This window comes from Pavona decussata, unplaced genomic scaffold, assembly GCF_977016875.1.
Source record: "Pavona decussata unplaced genomic scaffold, jaPavDecu1.1 SCAFFOLD_53, whole genome shotgun sequence".
Taxonomy (NCBI): domain Eukaryota; kingdom Metazoa; phylum Cnidaria; class Anthozoa; order Scleractinia; family Agariciidae; genus Pavona; species Pavona decussata.
Genome location: NW_028145475.1, coordinates 1,611,062 through 1,630,777, shown reverse-complemented (window position 1 = coordinate 1,630,777; position 19,716 = coordinate 1,611,062). Strand labels below are relative to the sequence as shown.

Below are 19,716 nucleotides of genomic sequence, written 5' to 3'. Positions count from 1 at the left end.
CGGAAAACATTTTGATTTAAATACGGTTTCTATCAGTAATCACAAGTTTTTGGTATCACAAAATCACCAGCACCGGAAAACATTTTGATTTAAATACGGTTTCTATCAGTAATCACAAGTTTTTGGTATTTTTGAACCGTGATGTCGTAAACGTACGACTATAAGCTGTTGGATTATTTTCCAGAAGCGCTTGGAGTACCCCTCTGAGGTAACAACGTTGCAATGAATTTACTTTCATCTGCTGAATCGGCCGTGATAAAGGCTGGTCTGGCCAGCCAAAATATTGTTTTAAAATTTATTTCCCCGTTGTATCTCTTTTGCAGTGGTCCGTGGACTTCTCACATTTTACCCTTATTTGGTCCATTTGTGATCCTCCTCTCAAAGCGTTTTTTTCCTCATAAAATTTGGTGCTCTAACCTTTTGCGTGCCACTTACCTGCTGGAGTTTAATGTGGTATATTATCTTGTTATTTGATGTACGATGCTCCGCGGAAAAATAAAATATTAAAAATAAATTTAAACGGAACCAAGCAAGAACAACAACAACAACAAAAGAAAACAAAAAGAGAGTAAATGCTCTGCCTTGCAGGGATTCAAACCCTGTACAGATTATAGGGATCAATTTAATAAAACATTTTACACTTGTTGTTTACAAAGCGGGCCGTTGATTTAACATGCAAACACAAAAACAAACTCCATGAATAGTCCAGTCTCAACCCCAGAGCCTCCACGGTTTTTAAATTGCTGACCGCTGACGAAAAGATCGTAGCGTAAGCCCTGGGAACGAGGATGTGAAGAGTTAAAAAACAAATCCAGCAACCATCGTTGAAAACTTCCAAAAATGTTTACTGAACTCGTTTTCTGTATGAGTGTGTAATAACAACGGCCCAGATTGTTACTTACGAGTGTAAACGTTTCGTCGGAAGGTCATCATGCTCAGAACGGAAAGGTCTACTGCACGGTAACTTAACTCTGCAACTGCGAAAATAGCTTGCCTACAACAAGGAGGGCCTTGTCTGATTATGATGATGATGATGATGATGATGATGATGAAAATGAATGGGCTCGATTTATGAAACGGCGCGTCGCTACGCAATACTGCTGGACAAACACCTCAAATCAGTGGCTTAGCGCCATAATTCGGACCGAGGAAACAGTTCTTAGGAAATACTTTTATTGAACCCTTTACTTCTCTCTATAGTTTTGTATTTACAACGCTTTTGATGATTGAAGTATAAGAGAGTTGGCTTGATAAAATGAAGGTATTTACATAGTGTTAATCTGATGGGACTCAAGGAACTAGACTGTTTATTCTCAGGACTGCGAAGTGAAGAATTCATCGAGCATTGTATTTTCGTCATCATCCAGTGATTGAATTACTGTCCTTGGTTTTAACTTTGTCTCGTACAATTCGTTTCCATAATCGTTGATCTGTGACACTTTGAGAGATTCAGGAGTAGCTTCAAACAAAGTGAATGCTCCACAGTCGCCACTGAAAAACCTGAAAATACACAAAATACCAGTGTTAAAACCATTTATGCGTTTTCGGCCAATGTGCAGTACAATGCTGTTTGCATTACTTGTGATATACATAAACAGTTTGAAAGCCCACGATCTTTTGTCCCAAGCATCCAAGCAGTGGATCTATATATATATACATGCCTAATTATGTAACTGAGTTTTATCAGTTACACAGAGAAAAACCTATGAACTTTTGTTGCTAAGCATAACAGAGAAATAAAGTCAATACAAAGCGCACAAAAAAGAAAACGATTTCTCCGAACGCCTAACCGAAAACCCTCACATGTTTGCCTCGAATGTGAAAGGAATTTAGGTGCTCGTGCTACAAATGACTTTTCAGGCGGTTTGCGGCTTCAACTTAAGTTTTAGACGTGACTTTGCAGCTGACAGGATTAATGGCGTAACTTTTTGATCTGAAAGGAGCCATTATTTCAAAGTCTGAACCACAAAGGGCCACCTTCCTAGGAATAGGGGGTAACAGTTCCAAATAAAAATCTGTTATATTTCAAGTTGCTAAAAAAGAGAAAAGCAAAGTATTAACGACAGAAAGACCAGAAAATTATGAGTTTGATAATAGAGGACGGCTTCCAAAATAAAAACCTATTGTCTCTGTGGACTTACTTTAGTGACCCACTAACGCCACTTCTGTGGTGCGCGTACGGATTGTAGAAGTTTCCGTTTCCTGTCACGAAATAGTGCAAGTTGGAATCTTCCTCTTTGAGGTGCTGCAAAAATAATTAATTAGTGCTTCAGTTATACCTTTGTAATATTACTGAGGAATCGAAAATAACACGTTCAAACGTCATGTTCAATACAAAGTTTGTTTGTGAGGCAAGAAGGTCCTCAGCTTGTACTTCTGACACTGCCCTCAATCGTCGTACAGGCCTTCTTTGAATTCCTGAATCAGGAAATATAAGGAGCTTGTTGGTGATTTTTGTTACCTTATTTCAGTTCATACAAAGAATTAAAGGAGTCCTTTCCCATTATATTACATTGTTGTAGTATTTTTTTGGTCTAAACATTTGGTCACATTCTCGCCTCACCGTCACTAATATACCTGAATAATCTCGTCTTTCTCCAGGCCTCTCATGGCCCTTGACTGTGTCAAATACAACCGTTTGGTGTCCAAAACATGTAGAGCTGTAAGTAACTGTCAATTGTTTGGTTGTTTACCTTGGCACCGGGAATTTCAGTTGCCTTTATGCGACATAGATATCAGAGATACCATGGAATGCGTTTCAAACCAGACTTTGATATCAGTGTTTGATTCAGATCATAGGTTGGCGAGCCCACGCCCCTGGTTTCTATAGCAACTAAGAGTTCAAATACTTGGCATTCCTGAATTGAATGCTAATCTGTCATAGGATTCCTCCCGGGTATTTTCTTAGGTTATCGTGGGTAGAGATAGAGAACTTCGGGCAAAGTTTCTAGTTTGAAGAAACAACATGATGCCAGAAACCAACAACCGCCAGATTGAAAAGTTCACGCGCTAGCCACGTGATCATGGCGTGCTTAAAGGGAGTCAAAGGAAAATCAAGGAAGGATGTTCATACAGTATCTGAAAACTTGCAACCCCCACCCAAAGGAATGCTTACTTCGTCCGGAAGAAATAACTTCCTAGACAATTGGTGACTGACGTACCTGTAGATTGTGATCGTGACCGCTGAGGTAAGCAGTGACGTCATACTCCTCCAACAGTGGCTTGAGATTAGAAATAAGATAGGAAGTGCTTCCATGAATACCGGCTGACAATACAGGGTGATGGCCAGCTACTATAAGGTAATCCGCTCTGAAAGTGAATTCGGAGGATAAGATGTCATACATTGTTGCACGACATTGTAAATATACAGCTGGAGCTCTTGTAAGCGACCACCCTGGCCGCCGGAAGATTGGTCGCATAGGAGACCTGTACAGTCAAAATTCTCTGAAAGGCTACCTACTTTTCACTCAAATCACTATATATATTTGAGGGCTATCTTAAGTAACCATCGGACTAAGGCAACCACTTTTCCTAGAAATACGAGTGTTCTTAATCCTAAACAGAGTTTCAAATGTACACATTGTCAATTTAAGTCGTTACAAACATTTCACGCTCTTATTAGTAATTATTATTAGTTTATGTAAAGTTTAGCACTGAGAAAGCAAACATGTTGTTTTCTGAACCATTTAGGAGGAAAGCGAAAACTTCTGCTGGTTTGGCGAATTGGCCAAATAATGGTAATGTAAGTAAGTAAGTGAACTTTATTTAAGACAGGGTGGCCCAATCAGCTACGGGGCTGTTATCCCGAGGGGCCCTGTATACACCTAAAATTATTATAGCAAAGTAATGAATTACAATGAACGCTTGTAGTCTAAAAACTTGTGGTATTGTGATATGAGAAAAAAAATTACAATATACATGATTCTAATGAACACTTTTGGGCTGAAAAAATGGTGGTAGTGGTGATGATGATGATGATAACGATGATGCACTGTTAAAGATGATGACGAGCAAATTTCTTTTTGCGCTCTTTGTGATTACAGCGGTTTTCAATTGAGTGTCGAAAGTAATCGGTCATTTGCTTTAATTTCATATTTCTACACTTTTTGATTGGTTCGTAAAAACTCACGCCACTTTTGAGCCAATAAGAAGCAAACCAAACCCAATCGTGGTTTGTTTGCACACTTTTTTCCGCTCTTGGCTTCATGCCGATTTGCTTCGAGTTCTGATCGGTTAATTACCCTGTTTACGTCTGTTCTGATTGGTCAGGGTAATTACTTCGGGTCTCGTTTTATGACACTCAAATTTAAACCGTTCTAATCAGGCGTGATTACTTTGCCTTTAACAAAGTCGTTACAAAATCTACGTTTATTAAGAGGTACTCACGTAGAATCTCTTAAAGTATCTCTTATCCACTTTAGCTGTTCATCCTGTTGTGGTAACTTCTTTAAATTTTTCTGACTAAACAATAGGAACAACAGCAAGAACAAATTAAAAAGTATAGTTAAAATCAGCTGAACAAATGAAAGACATTTTTCAGTCGCCAAATACTACATGGGTATGAGGAAGGAAGAGAGAGTTAAGCTGATGTGCCCAGTCACAAATTGTGTAGCTTACTAGACTTTTCAGGTATATTTAAACGTCCCAGGCTTACCAGGCTATGACTTGTTTTTGCCCCAAATGCCCTGTAAAATCTGGCTAAACCAGACTCACCACTCTTCCCAGAATATTTACCAGTATTACTTTGCAAGGGACATTACAGAGATTTAGAATTAAGTTTAAGGCAAACAGCAAACGGTAGAAATGACCACGTGACCATGTTTACGTCATATTTGCCGCTCACTGTTTTCAGTTTCTTACTAAAATTGAGTAGTTTTGCGTTAGCGCCAAAGGGCAGAATTATTTTTGCACTATTCTCATCTATGCACTGATTTTTTGTTCAAGAAAACATAAACGCAAACCTCAGGTTTGCTGTTTGCCGTAAACGTGAGTCTAAATCTCTCTGATAAGAACAATACTAATACACGCAAGGACAACCATTATAGTTTTAGTGATGTTTAAAACACTTGCAGCAGTGTTTTATGTCTTTTATCGGGTTTAAAACCACGAGGCGCAGCCGAGTGGTTTTAGACCCGATAAAACACGTGCTGCGAGTTTTTTGAACTGCTTCAAAAACATTCCTGGAAAAGCGTGTGTCAAGAGAGTTCATAAAAATGATGCTTTTGTGAACGTTGGAAATTAGCATACGAGAAAAACATTAAACAACGCATACTAATAAGGAGGAGGTTTTAGCGGGTTTTAAAACCGCTGCACGTGATGTTTTATCGACCATTTGATAGGTCAATGGGCTTATGAATTATTAATACGTTTTTGAACTTACTTTCTACAGCAGAGTAGTGTAGTATCTATCATCACCAGCTGAACTGTTTTATGTGATCCTGGTATCTTTATAACTGAAAAAAAAATAGTAAAACCCTACTTTTTTGACTAAAAAAACCTGGGCAAAGGAAATGAAAGTTATCTTTGACAGCGTACCTCTGTCATTACCAAAAGCTGCAATAGCGAGGGTCGAGAAGCACTTGTTATAATAACGTTTAACTGCACTATTGAAATACGTCCACAAATGCGGCTTGCGGAAGTTTGTATTTCCGAAATTGCGGCTTCTCCACGTGTTATGACGCAATTTATAGGTTAAAGCAATCGATAGTTGCTTTGGTCTTGTATTGGTACGCTCCAAGTGCAGGGGGTCACCTTATTTACTAACAAGAACGTATACGCGTTTTCCCGTGCTTGGATCCACTCACTAGTATTTGTTTGGCTGTTGTTTTTTTTTTTTTTCTTACTTTAGAGACCGGAAAGCAATCGATAGTTGCTTTGGCTTTGTTTTGGTATGCTACAAGTGTAATTGCGCCAATCTTTTTTTCACTAATTCGAAGGTAAGCCAAAATTAATCACGAGTTGTTTGTAAATATTTCCCGCGCGTGTTTGGATCCACTTACAAGTATTGGTTGGTTTAAGTTCTAGATTTACGCCGGAGTATATACTAAGAGATTTGACTTCAAGTTTTTACCGAAGTACTAAGAAGCTGAGAAAGATGTATCCCCAGAAAGTTTCATTTTACTCAGTTTGTAAGCGACGAACTTGCAATTGACGCAGTTGTTTTCAATGATGATATCCATAAGCCCATTTGTGATTCAAAAAGACGAGATCACCTACGTGTCGAGGACTTGTTTTCGCCAGTACGCCGTTCTTAAAAACTCGTAGTACAATGATGACGGCTATCTCGTTTTCCCGCCAAAATAACGCCGCTGGTTCACGCGCGTGCACTCTTATTTATGTTTGGAACAACGTCGTAGTTACATTCGTACTTGTACTAGAATCTAAGGGTCTCTCTCTTGTCTGTTGTGTGAAACCACTCTATAATACTTGCACGCTTACCTTGTGTATAAAAGAAGTGTGGAAAGTGCCAGCGCTTGGACCTCTTGGTGTAGGCAATCTGCGCAGATACGTTAGAGGCGTGGTCATGGTTACCCGCTATCATGTACCACGTGGCTCTCTTCAGGGTGGGTTCCGTGTACACGTGCTCAAAGGTTGATATAAATCGGTGGTCATCTACATTCTTTACACCCTCGTAATAAAAATTGTCGCCTAATCCAATGATAAATTTTACTTCTTTTACGCAGGCATACTAAAAAGGAAAAATGAAAGAGGGAATTCAATATCAACTGTTCCAACTTAGATGTCAATCATGCGCATTCCTACTTAAATCAGTGTCGTGAAACATGTGGAGTATTTAGGAGTTACGACGATTTTGATAACCTGCTACGTAACTTTGTTTGTGTCAAAGTACTTTAGCATACCTGCTAATTGGAGACACAGTAAATGACAAATAAATATTAAGCATAATAAACTCTAGGGTACTAATACAATACTATTCTATTAAAAATACTCCTTGTCTCTACGAACTGCCGAGAAAACAGTCAGGTCCACATTCGTTGTTGATTAAGTTCGAGAGATCCATTTGTCTTACTAATTTCTTAAACTGACTCAGGGTGCTTGCACTTCTTGTGCCCTGAGGTAGGTGGCGCCATAGTGTCGGTCCAAGATACCTAATGGAATGCTTTCCGTACGTTACAGTATTAAAGCGTGGTATGACGACAAGAACACTTACTCTATGTAGGAGTCTGATGCCTGAAGGGTCTCAATCATGAATGGGTCAGTTACGAACCTTTTAGTAGTCAAATATCTTAAATTTTAACCGTCAGCCAATCAACTAGAAAATAAAGGAGTTAGATTACCCGATGACCATTGAAACAATTTACCGCAGTGAATAGGAAACTCTATTGATTTGATTTGAAGAGTAACCCATTTTCTTTTCTTTTATGCTTATGGGAGACCCGGGCCCATTCCTCAAACTAAAGGAATACCGATGGGGTGGGACAGGGGTAGAGATTACATTTAGCGGATTCTTTAAATTCCCCCACCTCTCCGCAAATTAACACGAACGGCTTCTAAATAGATTTTTACGGTCAACCGGTAGGGAAGGGTAAAGCGACAACCGTCATGATCAGATTGATGACATTTTAACCATGATCCGATAACCAAGGGTAATGTTTGCCATCGTCCATGAATGAGTGGCCACAATTGATTAAACTGCATGGAAGAAAACTTTGTTGTAAGCCTGGTGAATAAATGATAGAGGTATTTTTTCAGTCCGTGACGCATGTACACAGGCATACTCGAAAAAAGGGAATCCGAGTTCTTCCAACAGGATTTAGGCATATTTTTCTTTCCGGAGTATGCTTGCGTCACTGCATGAAAAAATACCTTTATCATTCATTGTGCCTGTGATGCATTTGGCGTTCCGTGACTAGGCACGCTTTTTGGACAAACATGTATCCGGGGGGTCTCGTGAACATCATGATATATATATTATACTTATGACATCCATAATATAACTGGCCCAGGTTGTTCAAAGAGCGGATAACTTTAACCACTGGATAAGTCGCCATCCAGCGGAGCAAATGTACTCCAACCAGGCAGTGCTTTTGGCAAGTTTTCCTCACAATACCATCCTTAAATTTGATATATGTTTCTACTCTATTCTCAAATTATAGGATTATCGGGAAAATCTTGCACACATTTTATCTGCCGGATAGCGACCTATCCAGTGGATAAAATTATCCGCCCTTTGAACTACTGGGGCCTGAAGGATAAAATGAGATTTTAACCAGAACGTCTAAGTGTACCGATTTTATTACCCGTTTGTCGACCATGCATGATTCACGAAAATAACACGACAGGTAAAGTTTATGTGAGCCAAAGATGTTAGGTAAAAACTAAATAGGGTGACGTGTATTTATGACGAAAGGACGTGGAAAACAGATCAAACTTGCAGCTGCACGATATTTTATATTCTTTAAAAAAGGGAAAAAAAAAAGGAAAAAAGGAAAAGAAAATTATCGAGGACCTTGTCCAAGTCAACGTATACATAAGACACTGTGCCTACCCATAGTCTTCGAGAAAACAAAAAAAAAAATATATATATATATATATATATATTAAAACCTATTACTTAGTTTTTAAAAGTGTTGCTAGAAATGTTTGCACGCCTGTGGACGTAAAGTAAAGCATGGCCTATTAAGGTTTCAAGGTATTATTTAAATGTTGACTTTAATCCAGTGCTTATAGGACAGTTGTATAGATTGCCGCCATAATCGGAGTCTTCCTACCCTGCCAGCAGAGGCTTTTCGATCTTCCTAGATAAGTCCTCTTCCCGACTTATCTAGCAAGATCGAAGGGCCTCTGCTTGCATGGTAGAGTCCGCCATTTGAGGATGAAAACAACGAAATAGGTGAGCACTGCCCACTTGAATTCTTAAAGAGAATATTCATTCTTAAAGGATTCAGTTGTTGAAGCGATCGAGCGAACCCCTGACAGTTTGACGTCTCTTAGAGGAAGTGGGTTAGAATCATGCACGATCGGGCTGTATCTGTTCTATTTAAGGTCATTTAAAATGTCTTTTGTTCATCCCCTGAGCTGAGACCTTTAAACTGAAATAAACGAAGTTATCTTATCTGTCAAACGGTAGAAAAGGTAATTGGGGTGAAAAACGCTTACGGATGGTTAAAAAAAACAACGGCAGCTATTATAATTACGGAATCCTGGCTCCCCCTATATACCGCGTGGAACGCAGTTTGAAATCTTGTGTTCGGAATCTTTACCTGAATATGCAGAAAGTTATAGAAGGAATCAATTTAGTACGCGAATTTTCGAGCTGCCCAAGTACCCGGCCTGTTCTCCAGCGAAAATCCGAGTTCGATTTTCTTCCAACCCAAAACGCAAGATTGCCATACGTTCATGAACAAATAAAAATACATTTTGTGATCGCATGCTCAAATTATCTCGGAAGATACCGTAGTAAGATTAACTTTAGCTTAGTTTCAAAGTTTTATCGCATTGGGAGCTTTTCCAAAATTGATAACTGGTTTAAATGTTTGCGGCACTGAATCGTGCGTGAGGGGAAGCCATCCATCCATATTTTTGCTTATTGCTCACATAATGACAGCCACATACTGCAATGCGACCAAACGACTGCATGGCTATATATCATTTTATTTTGGGTACCTGCATGTATTTCTCTCGCGACGACTTCGATAGCGCATCAGGCTAAAGTCCTGCATCGAGACATCGCGAGAGAAACTCGTGGCACCCAAGATGACATTTAATTTATTTGGATTGCTCAGAAACAACTGGAAAAACTCGTTTCACAACCAACAAGTGAACCGGTTTTTAAGGTTCAAATTCTTTCACTTCCCGCGAGTACGACCAACACTTAATTTTAGTCTGGTTCTACTGAACTTTTCAGTCTGCGGATAAATTTTCGGTTGCGATCAATCAAATGAGAGAAAGAGAGCATCATATTTATCTCCTGATAGCTACTGAGCCGGAGTTTTCAGAGTTTTAGTAATTGCTGTACGAGGTTTTAACATGTATGTAACTCGTCGAAATCAGCCCCCAAGTTTTACCTGTTGCCGAGAAGGTGATTGTAATTTAGCATCTGAAATGTCAGCCGTCTCCTCCCCCTAACCCACAGATATTGGAGACGCTTCCAATTTTTATTTTTCAGTGTGATCAACCTTGCGTCAGCCCTATATACCGTCATAATCTGACAGTACAGTGATCATGAACGTCTAAATTTACACTTAATCATCCTCTGTGGCGATCTTATCGAACCCGCAGAGCCATAATTAAAATACCTTGTCATACACCACTGAAACGCAAAAAGAGCCAGTAGCTTGGCAACCCGCAATAGTCGAAATAATGTGCAAAAGAAAATTCATGTCATTAACTTGACGTTTACACAGTTGTTTGATCTTGAAACAGAAAAATAAACACAATTTTGACGTGAGATATGGCTCATCACGGAGAAAACTTATAGTGCCTGGTAAAATAATTCTTCTGACTCAATCATTCCGTCTTCTAAAAATCATCTTTTTCAAAAAATTCCTTTTGACCTAATTAACCCTAGCAGAAATGGACTTAATAAGTGGTGTGGAAAATATTTCACTTAGCAACGCGAAATAATTTATATTTTATTTACACTGAAAAGCTGAGCAACTGAAGTTTACGTCTAAAGTTTGCCAACTTCTCTTGCGGAAAACTGATTCAACGAAAGTCATGAACAGCTGCCTGTGAACAATCTACTACAGTAAAATTCTAACGAATGTACCTAGCGAACGTAAAATCTGATAAAAAAGAAAAGGGATACGGGATTCTGCTGTCTTTGACTCGACTCTGATGTAATCAGATTCAAAAAGACACTCGAAGTTGTCAACTTTGCCTCAGGCAAAAATTATTAAACGCTTTTGAATTTTGCAAAATGTCGATTGGTTATATGAATCACGGCTATAGAGTCATTGTCTTTTTAACAATGCTTTGGAATGAGAAAAAATACAAGTGTAAGCCATTGCTCAAAATAAGCATACTTAAGTAAATGTCGCTTTCTTGTTTCTTCAAATTTAATTTCTCCACCATTGCATGTGGATGTTTGGTGCTTTGCTAAATTATTTATCATTCTTCAACAGTTCCAGGACTTCCGGAGGATTAAACGCTAAACCGTCTGATGATCAAATTTAAAATCAAAAGAAAAATATTGTTTATAGCGATTGATATATTTTTGGCCAGTTAAGGTCAAATTCATCAAAGAAGCCTAATCTGAATGACGGTTAAGCAGATGTTCTGTTTACTTGATCGCGCCAAGAAATGTGAAAAATACCGGTTAAATTGAAATAAACGAGTACAAGCGACCCGCAGTGAAAGAAACAGCTATCATAAATGCGATATATTTAGAAAGAAACCCGTTGTGAATTAAGCGACTTATAGCACTTGCCTTTCCCATGACTTTGGCTATCTTCTTCTGTGTGTAAGTGAAGTACGGCCACTGTGGAACACCGCCGAAGTCCCCGATCGCAGCGAATGTGAGCTTTTGACTGTCTGTGGCGCCAACAAGGGAACATATCTGTAGAAAAAAGAGCAGGGACAAGCGTATAACCCTCTCCATTCATACCCGGCCATGAGTCCTTCTTTATCGCCTTTGGACTTGTCCGCCCCTGCGGTCTGTCATGTTAAATATATTCCCGAATCTCGTTCATGTAAGTTATTATAATCGTTATTCGCTGCAGTAAATCATTGGTTGTAGGCGCGCACGCGCAGCGCTTAAGTTGGCTACCTGTGTCACAATTAAACAAACCAGTGCTTTGATGTTTGATACATGCAACACTTGACACCTATATTATTGACCGTGTGATCATCACAGTGGCGATTATCCATTGCCAAAGTGAATTTTAATGGGAGTTTAATGCTCGGCCCCACGAGCACTTGTGCTATAAACACTTCCGCGCGCCAAGGGTAAGCAAAAGTTATTATTATTATTATTATTATTATTATTGTTATTATTATTATTATTGTTATTATTATTATTTATTATTATTATTATTATTATTATTATTATTATTATTATTATTATTATTATTATTATTATTATTATTATTATTATTATTATTACCAGGGGTGGGGTGGGAGGGGTGGACGCTGGGTTGCTGTAACCCAATCAATCGTCAAAGACAGTATATTTATTCGGGCAAAACTGGTCTGGTGTTCGGGCACCAAATTCTCCTCAAAATGATTAGCTGCACATTGCACTCTAAATACGAAAGCATTTTGCCGTATGGAAAATTATCGAAAGATCACCTAGTGCTATGGGAATCTTTAGAATTTTCGATCTACCCAACGTGCATTTTAATGATATTCTAACTAACATAGCCTCAAATCATCCATTAACGAGATCCAGTTTGCAAGGGTGCGACCGACACAAATCTCAAATCTCAAATCTCAAATCTCAAATCTCAAATCTCAAATCTCAAATCTCAAATCTCAAGATCGACTTCTGACAAAACCGTGTAAAACCTCAAGTTTGAGAAAGCAGTGTAGACAGAAAAAGGGGGACTTGCTTGACCGCTGAAAATTTAAGCATAAAAGGGCCGGCCTATAAGTGGACAGTAATGACAAGTCAACTGGTCAAAGCAGGTTATTGCGTTACGCATACAGCCCGAGCTTTGACTCGTACAGCTGTGTAGATAGCCTGTTCCAGGCTTCCAAATTGTGGACAGCGAAAATGGGTTAAGTGCACGCGAAAAAATAACGTGAGGAGAATCCTTTCTCCGTTTTTTCCATCGCTTTATTTTACTTTTGTCTTTTCTTCTTCTCTCCGATACTAGGGACCTGCAGATTTGAGTACGAGTACGACTTTTCAAATCTAGTTTGCGTGGTTTAGATAAGCGCTTGCCACACCAATCTTGTTTCTTGGGTCTCCTTATCTGCAGGTAAACAACGGGAAGGAGCGAGAGTTCTGGGGAAGCGACTGATTTGAAATTTGACAGTCGTACTCGTACCCAATCTCGTAACTCGTACTCTGATCAGACGTTCCCTAGTATGGAGTAGGCTACTGGTTAGAAAGTCCTCGATCGACAGACTGTACAACTCATCAATAACCACTGCATAATGATATTATTATGCAGGGAAAACAATTAAGGCCGATTATTTAACGAAGTCACTGTTTTGATATAGTCAATGTCTAAACCAAGTTTAAACCGCACACGATCCAGTTACTTATAAGGAAATTATTTGAAAACGTGTCTAGACGATGTCTAAACATTTACTAATGAACAACAGCAGCTAAGACCTGCTCCTCCCTGGGTCATTTTTTAATGGAAAACATCTTAGGCGAATTAAGGAAACTGTCAGGTAATTTTTCCTGTCTTGATTGTCGTGAATCGACTGTTTTCGTATCAATAATTGCAAATGGTCTACGTAGGTAAGCATGAGCCGTGAGTTTCAAATATTGTTGCACCGGCGACAATTTAGTTTTTTATTTGTCACAAAATGCGATTATCAGTGTAGGCACTGTGAAAAGTCGTCATAGATGTTCATGATGATGTGATGGTTTTATTTTCTGTTACTAAGATCCGTCCCGTAACGCCTCAACTAAAATAGCAAAATGCTTGGGAAGTATTCAAGTCTCTCTGGAGTATTGTTCTTGAGAGTATAATGCTGAAGAGTTCAGACTATATTTGTTGTATAAGGAGTCTCAGGCTGGATTGTCTGCTTTTCAAGTTTATCATAACAACTTCTATAGGTCTGCACTTTTGTAGCTTGCGAACGCAGACGTATTTCCTTTTGTCGCTTCTCTCCGCCGAAAAATAACGGCGGAGAGAAGCGACAGCCGGAAATACGTCTGCGTTCGCCGCGGGCTAGCACCTTTGAAAAACACAAACAAAAACATGAGTTCCTCTCACTACGGTTAGCTACGGTTTTACTCTTGACTGCGGAAGACTTCAAAAGATGGCTATGAAGTCATCTCTTTGGTATCTCTACTCGGTGCTTCCACACAAACTTAACCACAAAGTGAGAATTCTTTTCAATGTTCGGCCAAGGAGAGTTTTTTTAGTTTTTGGCTAAAAAACGAAAAGTAGTTTCACTTTGCTATTAAATATGCTCGGAACTATTCATGCTTCTTCTTCTTATTCTAGCTTCTTCACAATCAGTCTTAAATTAAGCCAATTAAGCCTAAGAAGCCAAGGTTTATAATTAAATGAAACTCGGCCGAAATGGCTAGTCCAAATTAAACTTTAATGAATGTTCGCGAAGAGTTCATATTCGTAGATGATGGATTACAGACTAAGACTTTAAACAGTTTACATCGGGAGAATTCACAGGGTAATGATCGCCTGTATATATAGTCGTTTGGGGCAAATTACGAGGCAATATGGCTCTATTACTATTATGTAATGATAATAATAATAATAATAATAATAATAATAATAATAATAATAATAATAATAATAATAATAATAATAATAATAATAATAAGCAAGCGAAAATTAAAGTTAATAGCCGACGTTTCGGCGTCATCGTGACACCATGCTCAAGGCAAGACTCGATTCGCGCAAAGGTATTCACCTGAAGAACTTGTGATCCTTTGTTAATATGCTAATTTGTAGAGACTGTAAAGTATAGAAATCAAATCTTCGCATTAATTTATCCACTTTGCCTTGAGAATGGTGTCACGATGACGCCGAAAAGTCGGCTATTAACTTTAATTTTCGCTTGCTTATGTTTCAAGAAATCATTATTGATCAATAATAATAATAATAATGATAATAATAATAATAATAATAATAATAATAATAATAATAATAATAATAATAATAATAACTTCATTCCTTTGTCAATACAATACAGCGCTTTCCCACTAGTAAGGACACCTAACTAAGAGTATAAAAATAAAAATGTGCATAAAACCTATATCACGTAAAAGTAACAAAATAGAAACATACTCAATCAATTGGCAGAAAAAAGCGCAGCTAGATTTTGTTTCCTAATCAACTTCTTAAAAACACCTACAGATTGCTGTTCCCTCACTTTAGCATCTAATTTGGACCAGAGTAGTAGTTCCAAATATATTGCTGAGTGTTTCCCAAAATCTGTGGTATTAACTCTAGGAATGTTGAATTGTAATCGTATATAAAAAACAGTTAAGAAGGGAGACAAAACGTTCTCGTGCAAAATATGCTCTGCCTCCAAACGGATGCTGAATAGGAGTGGTGCGTGTGCCTACAACACCAGGGGCTACATTCACAAAGCGCCTCCTAAGTTAAGACGTGTCTTAAGTATTATTTCATAACAATAGCCTATTGTTGGAGTAACGATAGCCTATTGTTAGTCCAACAATAGCCTATTGTTAGTGCAACAATAGCCTATTGTTAGTCTAACAATAGCCTATTGTTAAAACATACTTAGGATACATCTTAGCTCAGGAGGGCTTCGTGAATCTTGCCCCAGCACAGACTGGGGACTGGTTAGCAGTGAGGACAATGAACACTGACCACCGAAACATAACCACCGAAGCATGACCACCGAAACACCTGACCCGTTTGATTCACGTTCTCTTCTGAACCTTCTGAACTTGCGAGAATTTCAACTCATTTTATGTACGTAACGTGGCCGAATTATGAGGGCCGGCCAGAGTAACGAGGCCCTTCTAAGTTAAGGTGTATCCTAAGACCAATATATTTTATCGTAAGTTGGGTCGTTGCATTGTTACCAATAAATAAAAAAAATGTACTTACAACACTGATGATAACGGTGAGTCTGGACACAATTGCCACTAGCTTCGATGTCTCTGGCTCCGCGACATGTTCCAACACAACAGGCATTATTCCTACCGGCAAAATCAAACGTTGAATCTTTCGTTTAGATACCTTACATCAAGAGTACTCGATCGGTCAATCCTCCATCAGTCTCGCTTTCGAGGACAAAATATAAACTCATCCACGACAACTTCGCACATTTTAATGCATTTTCAACAGACCACGGCGAAAATGTTTGGCAACATTGTTGGTATAGACTTGCATAAAAGTATTTTGCACCGTTTAGTAAGTGTATTCTCACTTTCAGTTTTCAGAATTGAATACATTAAATCAGCCACCGGTGTGATGTATGCTGACTTGTAGCCAAAAACAAAATGATACCTAAGAGGTTAATTGCTCCACGAGAAAGAAAAAAATTAGCTCGTAGAATTGGTGTAATTAATTAAGCAGCATTGGCCCATGGCAAGCTGAAATACATTCTCCGTGATCACTGAGTCTGATGAAATGCGAGCAAATTTATCACGAGTTTTTCGTGATAAATTTACAATTAAAATTAAAAATTAAAAAATTTAAATTTAAATTAAATATTAAAATTTTGTTTACAAGTTGTTGAGCGCGGATAAATTAAACCTGCGATCAGACGTCCTTTTTTTCGGGGAGCGCGAAAGTGTGGCAGCGGAGAGTCGGCGGTCGGGAGAAGGGAAGAAAAAAAAAAGGAAAAATTCCAAAGTGTAAACTGACATATATTTTGGCTTATCCCTGGAGATTCTAAAACTTGTTTAGTTCACTCTATTTTATTCACTCGTCACTGTAAACTTAAATATTTATTCGCTTTTTTGTGTCCAATCTTTGCTTCAATGTTTGTTCAACTAACTGACTCGATCTATTATCTTACTTTGGATTATAAAATTATAATGGTTGTACGGTTAATATCTTCGAAACATAGAAATTGAGTTCTTAACAATTACAACACCTCTACAAGTTCATTTTAAAACTTAAATGTAAGTCCGCTAATACAAAACTTAATTGCTTCATTGGAAGCCGGTGTTTTTCAACTGTAACTGGGGGATCGGAACAGTAAGTGATCTCGCTTGCACTTTTCAGCCAAAACTCGCATGACTAATGAGTTGCATCACCCTCATTAAAATCTTGGTTCACTCGCGCGACTTTACACCTTTCGAGTTCCTTATACAAGCCCTGCTATTTCCAGGTAGATTTTACTTATTTCATCAGCGCAAGCCTAATATCCTTAACGGGACAAAAGTTGTAAAATTGTAAACACGTTCCGTTATCTGTTTTCGAACTCAGTTTTTTCAGAATCGCAGGATAAATTTCCTCTATTACATGAAAATAATATAAATAATAATAAGCAAAATGCCTTAGATCCGTAAGGACTGAAGAGGTGAAACAAAACTAGCATACAAACAACACGGTTTCCATGAGGTCTTCCTTGTATGTCCGCGGGAGTGAAAACAAATATTAAGCAAAAATTAACAAAAGAGATTTTTACCTTATTTTGAAGTACTTATCTTATCCTAACTAAAGCCTTGAAACAAATCCATAGGCTTCAACTCGATGTCGGCTATACAATCAAATGCATTCTCCATTGCTTTTATCGCAGAATCATTAATAGCCAAGAAACCGGCTGCGTGAATGTGAGAATGTGAGAAGGTACTGATAGCCACAGGGAGTCCACAAAAGTTGTGAAAAAAGAAATAAATTTTAGGCATACGTTGCTCGTTTCTTGTGGTTTTCTATTGTGTTCATTTGCATACAATTTACAAATACGCGACAGCATGGATCATGATCCATGGCGACTGCACTAAAGTCGTGTACTGAGCAGGCTCCTGACTGAGCTGTTTTGTTGCACGTGCACCAGGGGATGTTGGTTAGACTGTGACATAAGCGATGCGTTAAAACCTGTGCAAATGTGACGTCATCATGTACAGTTCTTTCTCAAGACAAGATGGCGGACGAATCTTCGAAGCTGAAAGCGGAAATCGCGTTTTTGACGAGTAAGTTTGATTGCTTCACATTCTTTGTAACCTCAGATCTATTTCATTGAAATATTTCTTCTTTCTTAAATGATTTTGAGAGCGGGCAAGGCTTAAATTGCATCGTTTTACTTCATGTTTCCAAGTTCCATTTTTGCCATGAAATTGCAAGTCAACGAAATTTTCAATTCCTCTGTCGTTTTAATTGGGTTGGCGAAAGCGATGTAATCTAAGACTAGGCTAAAAAGCTCTGTCTAGGTAATATATTTCGTGTTATGAGCCTACGTTTTCCCTCGAAATTCAAACCTTGAAAGAATTCGACCATTTAACCATTAAATAAGGTTAATATTTTTAGAAATGTGTGTTCTATAAAAAAATCTAAAGTCTGTCTCATATGGGATTACAAAAGAGATTTAGCAGTAAGTTTTAAGTTTTTAATGAGCTTAAGACTGTGTTTAAATGATAAAGAAAAACAATTTGAATACAAGAGGCATATTTTCTTTGGCAGAAGTTTAATAAATCATGCTTAGTTATTATTAGGGTATTGTCACTCAATTGAAATAATAACTTTCATGCGGCGTTTTGGTTTCGGGCTTGGAAGTTATTTTTGTTGATTACCGTACGTTGTCGACATCATGAACCAAGGTCTAAGGAAAATAAATCTGGTGTTTCCTAAATATAGTCTTGTAAAAAGCAGCTTGCAACAACAACAACAACCCAGCTTTGTAGCTTTAAAAATCATCGTACAGTATTTAAGTAAAGGCCACCCGTCCATTTGACCCAAACACATCAGTAGAATGAACTCTGAGTTAAAAAGAAGGGGATTTATTACATTGACAGTATGGTAGTCATAAAGGACATGAGCTTTATAGGGTAAAAAACTTTCTGAATATGCACACAAAAGTTTGGTGTAAGTTACTGATTTCTCCCAAGCATAATGGATTCAACAGCAGTATTTTGCAGAACAATAAACATGGAAATTCATGGAAGTCCTATACCATCAAATGTCTGCCATAACAATAACTAAAAGCTAACTATCTGTATAATCAGTGTTTTATCTTACATAGTATAGAGAAGTGCTTAGACCTAAATAATATTGTTTGTTGCTTAACCTGATCTGTTTTAGATTATGTAAAATTTGGTGTTCAGCATTCTGCAAAATACCCCAGTTTTGATGGATTCATTTTTTCCAAATATGAAAATAAAAATTGTGTGTACCTTCATTCAGAGTTGTTCATCATGGAGAGAGTGCACACTTCTTCAGTTGTCCTGTCCTCTATTGTAGTAGTATAGTGTAGAAGGGACAGCAGCTTACCTGTTTGAAGATCACTTAAGTGGTTAAACAGATGTCTAAGATTTGAAGTGATGGCAACTTGATTCTTAGCACATGATCACCATTTGTGACCCTGGCATCCATGTGATTTCAGGGATAAAGGTGTTCATGACCAACGTCCACTTTAAAACAAGATAAACTGGTGAATATTAGCACCCTTAAAGTGTGTTCAGGGGCATGCTTACCGGGTAATAAAATAATAATAAAATAAAATAATAAAATAATATTTCATAGGACACTTAAACGGCAATAAAGTCTTAGCCATTAAAAAATAATTAATTTTATAGTATGGACAATCAGACAATTAAAGGAGGTTGACACACTCCATTAACAGGAACTTCATGTAGCAAGTGAAATGCCACAACACTCTCTGTGTACAGCTTCAGTGGCAGCATACACTGAATTCATAAAGATGGCCGCCACGCGGTTGAAACTGGGACCTAGCACCAGTGCCATTTTAGGACAGCCTTAGAATCAACACTGGCTTGCGATGCGAAAAAATTGAATTCTAATGTAAATTGTTGTGTTCCATTGTGCAGTCAATAAGGAACGGTCGGTCCAGAAGGGCAAAAAGTAGGATTTTTTAGTTTTCCACCGAAAGGAAAGCTGGCAGATGTCTGGCTTGCTAAAAATACGGAGAGAATGAAGGGGTTAAAGATACAACTTAAGTCTGCTCTTT

The 19,716-nt window shown here is 38.1% G+C and overlaps 2 protein-coding genes across 5 annotated transcripts in view; one reads left to right on the top strand and one right to left on the bottom strand.

Annotated features, from left to right (window-relative positions):
• Positions 1-1,153: 1,153 nt before the first annotated feature.
• On the bottom strand, positions 1,154-18,973 carry LOC146480399 (tartrate-resistant acid phosphatase type 5-like). 3 transcript variants are annotated; one of them, XM_085109586.1, is made up of 9 exons: positions 18,923-18,973; positions 15,690-15,781; positions 11,393-11,521; positions 6,439-6,688; positions 5,381-5,453; positions 4,387-4,461; positions 3,162-3,309; positions 2,142-2,245; positions 1,154-1,500 (listed from the first exon to the last, which is right to left on the bottom strand). In XM_085109586.1, the coding sequence occupies exons 2-9, from the start codon at positions 15,774-15,776 to the stop codon at positions 1,314-1,316; spliced, it is 1,053 nt and encodes a 350-aa protein (XP_084965712.1). In that variant the 5' UTR covers positions 15,777-15,781; positions 18,923-18,973; the 3' UTR covers positions 1,154-1,313. The 3 variants fall into 3 exon arrangements, with proteins under 3 accessions (XP_084965712.1, XP_084965713.1, XP_084965714.1); XM_085109587.1 differs by lacking the exon at positions 18,923-18,973 and adding an exon at positions 17,221-17,427; XM_085109588.1 differs by lacking the exons at positions 15,690-15,781; positions 18,923-18,973 and having other exon boundaries at positions 11,393-11,686.
• Positions 17,658-19,716, top strand: part of LOC146480398 (uncharacterized) — a 15,548-nt gene continuing 13,489 nt past the window's right edge. For both annotated transcript variants that reach the window (XM_085109578.1, XM_085109577.1), the window contains exon 1: positions 17,658-17,725. In XM_085109578.1, the coding sequence (XP_084965704.1) occupies positions 17,677-17,725 (49 nt within the window). In that variant the 5' untranslated portion in view covers positions 17,658-17,676. The remainder of the gene's footprint in view (positions 17,726-19,716) is intronic.

Excerpts from the sequence above, each read along its gene's own strand:
- LOC146480399 (XM_085109586.1), bottom strand. The coding sequence starts at position 15,776 with ATGCCTGTTGTGTTGGAACATGTCGCGGAGCCAGAGACATCGAAGCTA. Across the intron at positions 3,310-4,386 it reads GATACTTTAAGAGATTCTAC|AGCGGATTACCTTATAGTAG; the intron begins GTGAGTACCTCT and ends ATTCACTTTCAG. Across the intron at positions 2,246-3,161 it reads GTCACGATCACAATCTACAG|CACCTCAAAGAGGAAGATTC; the intron begins GTACGTCAGTCA and ends TTATTTTTGCAG.